Source organism: Falco biarmicus, chromosome 9 (assembly GCF_023638135.1).
Source record: "Falco biarmicus isolate bFalBia1 chromosome 9, bFalBia1.pri, whole genome shotgun sequence".
Taxonomy (NCBI): domain Eukaryota; kingdom Metazoa; phylum Chordata; class Aves; order Falconiformes; family Falconidae; genus Falco; species Falco biarmicus.
The window spans coordinates 13381350-13390896 of NC_079296.1; the positions used below are offsets into that span (position 1 = coordinate 13381350).

The 9547-nt window shown below is 45.6% G+C and overlaps 1 protein-coding gene across 4 annotated transcripts in view; it reads left to right on the forward strand.

Moving 5' to 3' along the window:
• The window catches only part of EEIG1 (estrogen-induced osteoclastogenesis regulator 1), a 38678-nt gene that overhangs the window by 23046 nt on the left and 6085 nt on the right, over window positions 1-9547 (forward strand). For all 4 annotated transcript variants that reach the window (XM_056351943.1, XM_056351941.1, XM_056351944.1 and 1 more), the window contains exons 5-11: window positions 2744-2860; window positions 3367-3413; window positions 6100-6257; window positions 7380-7484; window positions 7747-7936; window positions 8133-8254; window positions 9391-9460. In XM_056351943.1, coding sequence (XP_056207918.1) covers window positions 2744-2860; window positions 3367-3413; window positions 6100-6257; window positions 7380-7484; window positions 7747-7936; window positions 8133-8254; window positions 9391-9460 — 809 coding nt within the window. The remainder of the gene's footprint in view (window positions 1-2743; window positions 2861-3366; window positions 3414-6099; window positions 6258-7379; window positions 7485-7746; window positions 7937-8132; window positions 8255-9390; window positions 9461-9547) is intronic.

Consider the following 9547-nt stretch of genomic DNA (forward strand, 5'->3'; position numbering starts at 1 on the left):
GCATAGCTGGAGGAAGAGACATGTCTCTGACACAAAGTAAATACATCAGCTTGTTCTTCCTGCAGTGTCCATCCTCAAGCTTCCCACAGTATTTGGAAATGCAGAATTAAAATAAGCCTGAGGGTACATCTCCATGGTGGAGTTAACTTGGGTTCTTATACAGGCCATGTTCTAACCTACTTCCTTCTTACTCAGTCTCCAGTTGCATTTAATGGCATTTTGAAAGAGACCTAGTTGCTCCAGCCCAGAACTGGAGACCAAATCTCAAGTACCTGTCATCTCTTGGGCTGATACCTTACTTGGTTTCCTGTAAAGAAGACAGACACATTCTAGAATTCAGCAGAAGATGACCTGAGCATTTCGGCAGCTCAGGAACGAGGGATGTCACACCAGACAGGCTGATTAAGCCTTGCAGTCTTGCCCTGTGGACCAGGCTTGTTCCAGGCAGGTCCTCGTGGCAGAACTGACTGACTTGAGATTCCTAATGTTTCTAGCAGAAATCTGTGGTATAGGTCTACGCAACTATTTTCCCATTCTATAGAATGAGTCCTCACCTTTTTAAGCTGTATTCATTCAGCTGAAAACTTCTCCAATCATAGCAACAGATGTAGAAGAAAATGCAGCTTGGGAATGCCTTCTTTACCTGGTCCCCCATCAGCAGGGAGCGAGAATGATGGAGCTGTTTGTGCTCAGGACAGAGTTTCCATTGACTTGCGCACCTTTTGGTTTGACGTTAATGTCACTTCAGTGTCAGGGGTTATAGAGTGGAAGCCAACAGGAAGGACTGATAAAGCGGAAACTCTCTGAGCTGGAAGAAACACCATCAGCTGGCTGGAAAACTGAGGAAACTATTCTGAAAGGTTATATCTGAAAACATCCTTTTGTTAAGGGATCCTTCCTCTATATACTGGGAGTCTGCTTCCTGCGAAGAGCTTCTGACCTCAGCATGCCATGTGGGTCACGGGAGGGTTCTCCCACACTCTGTCCTCTGTCGATCTCCTCGGAGAAGTTAGTGCTGTGGTGGAGGAGGAGGGATCTGGGTCTGGGCCACTCCTGTGCCACGTTGTTCTGCTGGTGTGGTCATGCCATGTCTCCTCTGTTCTCCTGTTTTGTCACAGTGATGGATTGTAGCTCCCTCTGTGGCTTTCTCCTGTCCTGTTTATCTCTGAGAGATAAAAATTTACTGGGTTTTTTTTCCTTATTGGTGAATATGAATATTCAGCAAGCAGCATAGCCCTTGGCTAGAAGAGATAGAGGAACATCTACAGCAAGGGCTGGAGAAACACTTGCAATAAGAGAATTCTTAAGAAGGGAGGAAAGAAGGAGAAAAGTTAGGTGGGTGTTTTCCTTCCTTTTTTAGCTGAAGAAAGGTTCCTGCTGTATCCCACACTTTTGCTTTCCCTTGCCATCAGCTCTTGTTCCCCTTAGAGAATGGAATGGAGGAAGCAGATAGGCTAATCTTGCTGCTGTCTCCCCTGAATCATGTATCTTGTGCAGACTGTGGTTTAGAGTTTTGATTTGGAACAGTGGGAGCTGGGATTCAAGCAGCAGTGACTGTGGTTTGTGCTGTGACTCCCCATCAGCTTCTACAGTTGACAGAGGACCGCATTTCCTGAGGATGGTGCTACTGTTTGGGGCTCCCTGTTCAGTTGTATCATCCGGCTGTCATCACCGGGGCAGAGGAGTAAGTGTACTGTAGTGCACAGAGTAACAGCTAGGTCTGAGCTGCTGCTTCTCCACCTTCTCTCCCTGTTCTCCTGAGCTCTGTGTTGAAGTGACACAAACTTTCCACGCTTGGATGGTTTAGCCAAATATGGGGTGCAGCATCTCTTCCTGATCAGATTAGATGAGACGTGACTGACTGCTGTGCTAAAGCTCTGCACAAAAGAAGCTGTAACTTTCTCTTTGAAACATTGTATTAATACACCAGGAATTAGAGCAGAAAAACAAAAGTACTCTTCATTGTGTTTGTCTTTACTCTAGAGGCATCAGTACCAGCTTTGAATTTGCCTGTAATCTTCAACTTTCTGTCACCTTCCCTATTTGCTAGCCCTTTGTTACAGAAGGTTTAGGGAGCTCACAACTAAATCTCTTCAAATATTTCTTTTCCCTTCTGCCTGTCAAACATACCACTTGCTAGTTAAATCTTAACGGTGTTGAGGAAACTGCTCCAGGAGTTCCCCAGCCCAGCAGCTGCATCAGTGCCGGTGAGGCACATGCACTGCTGCATGGCTCTGAACTTCCAGCATGCTGTGCTGAGAGTCTCAGTTTTGTTTTTCAGGACAGTGTCATTTTCCTCTGTAACAATATCCTTTCACCTCCCGGTTCACATGCTCCACTGCATTCTGGGATGGCCTGATACAAAGAGTGCCTTATTATGTTTGTGTATGTGCGATTCTGTTTTTTCCACATCGTTGACCTAGTGCCTTCCATGCCCTTGGTTATGCAACGGCTATGGGCTGGTTAACGCTGTCCTGGCCAGCACCACTACTGTACATCCTTCCTCCGTGTGGGTCTGGCTTCCTGGCAGCCTCAGAGTGTCCACCTGGCTTGGGATTAGGAATGTGACCCTGCCTGTCCTTGAGAGTAGGGGGTCTTCACACCACAAGACCCTGTACTGGCTCCTGTTTCTGCCCTTGATCACAGATGCGCTCTCTTCCTTTGGTCTGTGTGACACCATGTATCCCTTTGCTGAGTAATTTTTGTTCTCTCCCCTTCCCCTCCATTGTTTTCTTGGCTACAGTTGGGCTTTGCTGATCTAAATCTGGCAGAATTTGCAGGCTCCGGATCCACTGTCCGTTGCTGCTTGCTGGAAGGTTATGATACTAAGAACACCCGACAGGACAACTCCATCCTAAAGGTACGGCAACTAGCGCTGCCACAGTAGAAATCTGCTGTTGAATTCAGAAAGATCACAGCCAAAGTGCAGTGCCAGGCCTGAGATAAGGTCCTGTTATGTACAGAGACAGGATTTTGCTTTTATGCTGCTAGCCTGACTTGGGAAGCTTTCCATTATCAGAGTTGCCCTTTGATATCTTGGCATCCATTTGGCCAAGCAATGACCCTCGATAGCATTCTTTGTCATCAAAGAAACTATGAACAGGAGGAGGAGAAGAAAGTTCTAAGTGTGTTGTCAGGGTGGCCAGGCTGATGTTCTGCTGAGCCACTGCAGCTGGGAGTTAGGTACCGATGCCAGTGATTTGGGGCAGGGAGGGAAATACCTTGCTAAATCCCTGAAGCTGATTTCCTTTGGAAAGGAACTAGGTCTTGCTAATCTTTACACCTAGCCCTTGACCTCCTGGCTGTTGTGAAGCGAGGAGCTCGCTGCAGCGTGGCTAATGATGTGCCTTGTTCCACCCTCTCCAGGTCACAATTGGAATGTCCCTGCTCTCGGGGGATCCCTGCTTCAAAACGTGAGTTTTTGGGCACTTGTCCCTGTTCTGGGGAGACCAGGACACCTGATTCTTTCGCAGTTCTCTGCTGGAGACTGAAATTGTTGGGGAGGGGGAAAAGATGCCCTCGATATTGGGAAGTACAGGGGAAAGCTTGAAACTGGTGGTCTGGATCTTTGAACCAGCCAGAACAGCATAGCCAGCCAGTGCTGTTAATTGGTTTGTTCTCTGCTCTGGTTTTCCCAGCTTGATTATTGGGTGCGCACGGTATTTTCTGCTAGTGTCAGTTAAGTTTTGGAAAGGAATGGGTGTTGATGACAAACTTCATGCTTTATGTGAAGGGTAGTGTTTCTCATAGCTCTGGCGTTGGTTTCACTGACCTCCAAGAAGGGAAAGGTCAGTGAAGAAAACAGTCTTGAAAATGGACACACTTCAGCACGTACCACACAGGATAACGATCTTGAATTGAAACAGCAACAAAAATACTGCAAGGCTGAAACATTTTATTTCTCCCTTTTTTTTTTTTTCTACAGGGACCTAGGTTCACACTTTGTATTACTTAGCAAAGAAATTGCAGTGACGTAGTGCCTTTTTTTTTTTTTTTTAATGCATTGTGATAGGAAATAAGTACAGATAAGCTATGAAGCAGTTCTATTGCTTAAAGAATTGTTAGGGAATCCTAACAAATATACTAGCAACATCTGCCTTCATGCTGCAGTATAGCATTGCAAGACTCTGCAGTCCAAGCCAGCCTGCCGTAGGGTGCTGTAAGGTGTGTGACTGTACACAGCAGCACTGCTATGCGCTGATAGAAGTATTTTGTGTTGACTTCCAACAGTATGAGAGAAGAAAGCTTTGCCTTGAGGCTCTCTTGTACAGTGATACTCTTGGCTAAAAGGTCTAATTTTAGGAGCTAGCTTGAAATGTATAAATTAGCCTGCTTTCTTGTTATAAAATGCTGCACAGGTTTTGGTAGGTTTCTTTTGTGAGTGGCTTTTCATAGTGCTACAGTGTTTTCTGAGACTTTCAAACCCTAAATGCAGTGTTATCAGATGCTGAAATAGTTCTGCTTGAGAAGGAAGTGTAATAAAGAAGTTTTGGATATCTCAAACCATAACTTTTTAACAGTTACAGATGTTTTAAATCTAGGGTACTAGAATGTCTGGCAATAATATGTCTGAAAAAAAATACCATTGCTCTTTCACTATGGAGGCAAGTCCCACTGTTAGGGAACCTGAAAATCATAACAGAATTGGATATAAATATCCATTTAATGTAACTAGGGTCAGTCTGAAAGTCAGACCTCCTAATTTTCTTAGATGATTTTTGCAGTCATTCCCATTTACTTCTTATATGTTGATGATTTGCAAATGTCTAAAAATGGAAGTTTTACATGTAGAATAGTCCTTGATCAGTGGAACTTCTGATAAATGGTGCTCATTAGAAGGTTAGGCGGGAATTAAACTGTGCTGGGACATCACTTCCCTGCACTGACTTTCTGCAGCTCTCAGATGAACCTTCTGCTCCCAGGTGTCATAGAGTGGGGCTGAGCAGCCTGAGCGGGCAGACCCACAGGCTGCTCCAACAGCTGCTGCAGGAACAGTTTGCTCGATTAAAGCTGTAAAGGCCTTATTAACCTGTGAAGTGAAGTCCCCGAAGTACCCCTGTGCATATAAATCACTGATAACGTGATTAGGGAGGGATTTTTTCCAGGCAAAGGCATGCTGTGGGTTTCCTGAAACCTTTATAGCTCTTTGGCTGCCCATGTAAAATATTCTCAGTCCTTTATTCTTTCTCCCAAAACACTGCACAGGTCCTCTCATGTAGTGTCTTCCCTCAGAGCTCTAAATGAGACAAATAAGTTTTTCTTTCTCCCTCCTCACTTAAAAAGCATAATATGATCCATTAGTTCCAGTTCAGACTTCAGGCTACAGGGAGGTTAAGGCTTCAACAGGAATATTCACTTTGCCATGCTGCACATGCCATGGCTTCCACCCAAAAACACTTCTGGAGGAAGGGAGGGGGCTCTAGGCACTTGCAGCTCTGCCCTGCAGTCAGCATTTACAAAGGGATGTTGAGAGCACGCAGAATAACCAGAAAAATAATTCTGACAGCTGGAAAAACACTTTAGTCTCACTGAAAAGGAGTTTAATTGTCAGTTAAAAAAATGGAAAGGTTATTTGATCATTGTAGAAGTACTCTCATAGGGAGATAGTGTTGCTGGGATAAAAGTTTTCTTTTTGACCTGAGTCAGAAAGGTGTGACGAAAGGGTGCTGGAACTGAAAGCTGGACAACAGCAAACTGGTTCCTGTTTGTGAAGCCAGCTGGCTACCAGACACGTGTTGGGGGAAAAGAATAGCTCCGGATAGTCTTCTGGAGGATAGTGCAGGCTCTGAGCCTGTTGTCCTGTATAAAAGATTGAATGGTCCCTTTTTGCCTTAATTTACCTCAGAAGCTTGCTTTTTCTTGTAGTGCAGTCCAAGTGCAGTACGAGGTAGGGAAGAACCGAGTCTTGCATGTAGGAAAACAAAATCCAGCATCACGCTGTGCTGCTAGTCTTAGGGGGCTGCCAGCTTCCCCCTGCCACAAAGGGTAGGGGCAGGCAGGGGAATCCTCTTGACAGAGCAGAGTGGAAATTGCCAAAGCAGTGGGGTGATTCCTGGTCCTTGCCTGGCAATTTGTAACCTTCTTCACTTCTGATTACAGGCCTCCTTCCACTGCCAAATCCATCACCATACCGGGACAGGACTCTACCCTGCAGCTGACCTGTAAGGGCGAGGGAACCTCAAGCAGCAGCAGCAGCAGTTCAGCCACAATTGGCTCTCTGCGTCAGACTAAGCCAAGAACTGCCATTCTCAGCTCGGGTATGAATGCCTGTCCTGGAGCCATGCAATGCTTGGCTGTGCCTGGACACTCTTGTTTTTCCCAGCAGTTGCAAGCACATACACTCTTAATTTTTCATGTTTTCCGGCACCCATCCTCACCCCTCTGCTCATTAAGAAAACTTGAGAAAAACAAAACCATCTATTAAGTGTAACTGACGAGAGGAAGGATGAATCTTCGCCACATGCATATTTCTGGTAGTGGAGATAAAGCAATTTGTTCTTTTTGCTGGGGATTTAATAATTCATGCTTTGCACTCATCCCTGCTTTCCATTGTGTTCAATGACACTTAACAGTGTTCTCCACTCAGCTCTTCTGTTGCTCACTTATCTTCTAGAAAAGTTCCTCTGAAGGTTTTAGAGGTTGGTTTGAGGTCTGATGGCCTTGTTCCAGCTGCTGATGCAGAGTTCTTTGGCTTCTGTATGAGCCCGTTTTCAAGGGTACTGCATTTTCCCATAGCTTCTTTTTCCTTCCCAGCACATTCCAAATGTGCAGGCAGACACACTGCACCAAAATAGCACTCTAGTCTCATCACCTCAGTGACTTAGCACACTGTACAAGTGCTCTTCTTAAAAAGCTGGCTAATGCATTACACTTGTGCACTTTTGAATAAGCTTCCTGCAAGAGGGACAAGCAGGGGTGATAGCAAAGGAGCAGATGTATCAAATTCAGATATGATTTAAGTGTCATGAGCGCTCTCACAAGTAATAGAAAGGGAAAGGTAGTAACAGGAGAAGCACTCAAATGGAGGTTGTAGTACTTTACTGCCAGTGGCCATTTGATGCTTCCTTGGTCTTAACGCTTTTAACTATGGATAGCTTCAGACGCTACTTGTCCTTCTAGATCCTTCAAGCCCCCAGAGATGCTTGTAAATTCAGGTGCTGGATGCTAGAATTAGTGATAAACTTGACAGAGAAGCTCATTATTGTCTTTCCTACTCTCCCGCTGCTTCTAACCTCTGGGCTAGCCTGTACAGCAGGGTTCTGCCAACAGACTTGCCCTTTCCTTAATCTAGTGTCCCATGATCAGCCTTCAGTCCAAGGTGATCAGCAGGAAATGTTTTTGCTTGGTTACAGTGTGAGTGCCCTGTTGTTCTTTGGCAGGTGTCCCAGAAGAACCAGATCAGAACCTGTCCAGCCCAGAGGAAGTCTTCCACTCAGGGCACTCGCGGAACTCCAGCTACGCCAGCCAGCAGTCCAAGATCTCTGGTAACCATTGATCCACACAGCTCTGCTGGCACTGGCCTCATCCTTTTACTTTCCTGCAATGAGCTCTTGTGAGAGTGATATGTAGCCATGTCTCTCTCCCTCCTCTGTAATATCAGTCTCCTGTTTAGTCTGCTGATGAGCTCGCAGATATGTCTAAACCTCTGTATATGGGAGCAGAAATGCTAGTCTGAAGCTGTCCTGCCTGTTAACTGTGTTGCCAGGAAGGGAGAAAATCTGGTTTGTAATCAGTCGGTGTTTGCAGGTTACAGCACAGAGCACTCACATTCTTCTAGTATGTCCGACTTGACCCATCGCCGGAATACCTCCACCAGCAGCAGTGCATCCGGAGGGCTGAGCATGACTGTGGAGTGTCCTGAGGGAGAGCGGGATCACAAAGTAGAGAAACCACCCCGCCCCCCAAGACCAGCCCTTCTACTGGACAGACCCTCCCGGTAAGAACTGTAGAGCAAAGCCCCTTCTCTGGGAAGGCGAGACAGAATCCACTCCTTTGTTCTCATGCAGCGGTAGATTGGATTGTAGCTGCTGAGGAGGAGACTATTGCCAAGAGAAGCAGGACATGAAAAGCAGTATATGAAAGTCTGGGTCTTGAAAAGCTGAGTAAGTTTTCCCTTTATTTTCTCTCCCCAGGAGGAAAAAGGATTCAGTGGAGAGTCACCCAACCCGAGTGGATGACACCAGGATCGATGCTGATGATATAGTGGAGAAAATAATGCAGAGTCAGGACTTCACAGATGTCAGCAATACTGAAGGTGAGAGGAGGAGTCTCAAAGTGGATGTCTTAGCTGTTCCTTTAGCAAGGCTGCCAGGCTTTTACAGTCAAGATTTGATCTGCCATGGACTCACTTCCCCTTTTGACAGAAATTTGCTTTCAGTGCTTGCTAGGTGTTTCTGTGGTAGATAAACAAACCATGTGATTTTGAGAGCTGCACATCCATTAGGACATAGTGCTTGCTGCTGTTCTACAGAGTACAGCAGAGGTTGAACAGTAGCTCAGACATACGGGATGAGAGGGGGGAAAAGTATTTACTCTTCAGTGCAGTGGAAATGAGTTACATCAGCTGTCTGTACTGCTCAAGTGGCCTTCATCTGGGGTCAGCTCAGCTCAAGGGTATTTATTAAAGGAGAGCACAACTAGAGGGGAAGCAGCATGCCTCTGCAAAAAGATGGGAAGAAAGATGGGTCATAGTGTGGTGGTGATCAGGTCTGTATGAGAGCCTAAAAAGGGGGTTTCTCCATTGCAGTCACAGCATCTGTTAAGACAAAACTAATAATATCAATGTATTGGTTTTCATTTTCCAGTTTAGCTTATACATCAGTCTTTTTCATCTAGTTGAGGTTTTCTGATAAGTTTTGAACTTGATCTGAGCTTGTTACTCTTGCTTCTACCATTAATCACCTGAAATCATTGCACACAGCAACACTCTTACCATATGGGTATCTACACCTCACTCAGCATGGGTTAAAACTAGACTGAATATAGCCATTTCTCACCAGCAGAACAGGCTGACTTTCTCCTCCAGTGAGCCTACAAAAGCAGCATGAGTCCCCACTTCTCATCTGTTCAGATGTGTCTAAGCTGACCAAGAAATTGCATCAATAGAATTGCCTTAAAAGCAGCTACTGGTGGAGTATCACTGAATTTCTCTGCATTTACTCTTCCAAAGCTTAATGCTTTGGTTGATTTGTAGGTGAGAGTCCCCTTCAGAGCAATAGAAGGAATTCCCGAGGACGCTATTACTGTAGGGACACCAGAAAGTGTGCACATGCATTCACAGAGATACACTTGTTCCCGTGCTGACTGTTGTGTAATGCTTCTGGGAGGGGAGCACCTGGGAGCCGTTGGTAGTTCTGGGGTTTGATGTCTGTTTTCCTTTTCTGTCTGCAGACAGTAACCTGAGGTTGTTTGTGAGCAGAGATGGAACAACTACATTGAGTGGTATTCAGCTGGGAAACAGGTAGGCTTCCTGAAAGTCTGGCAGATGGAGGAGCTCCACAGAGATTAGTTAGCTCTTTGTACTCGGGAAACTTTCACCTTTTGCAGC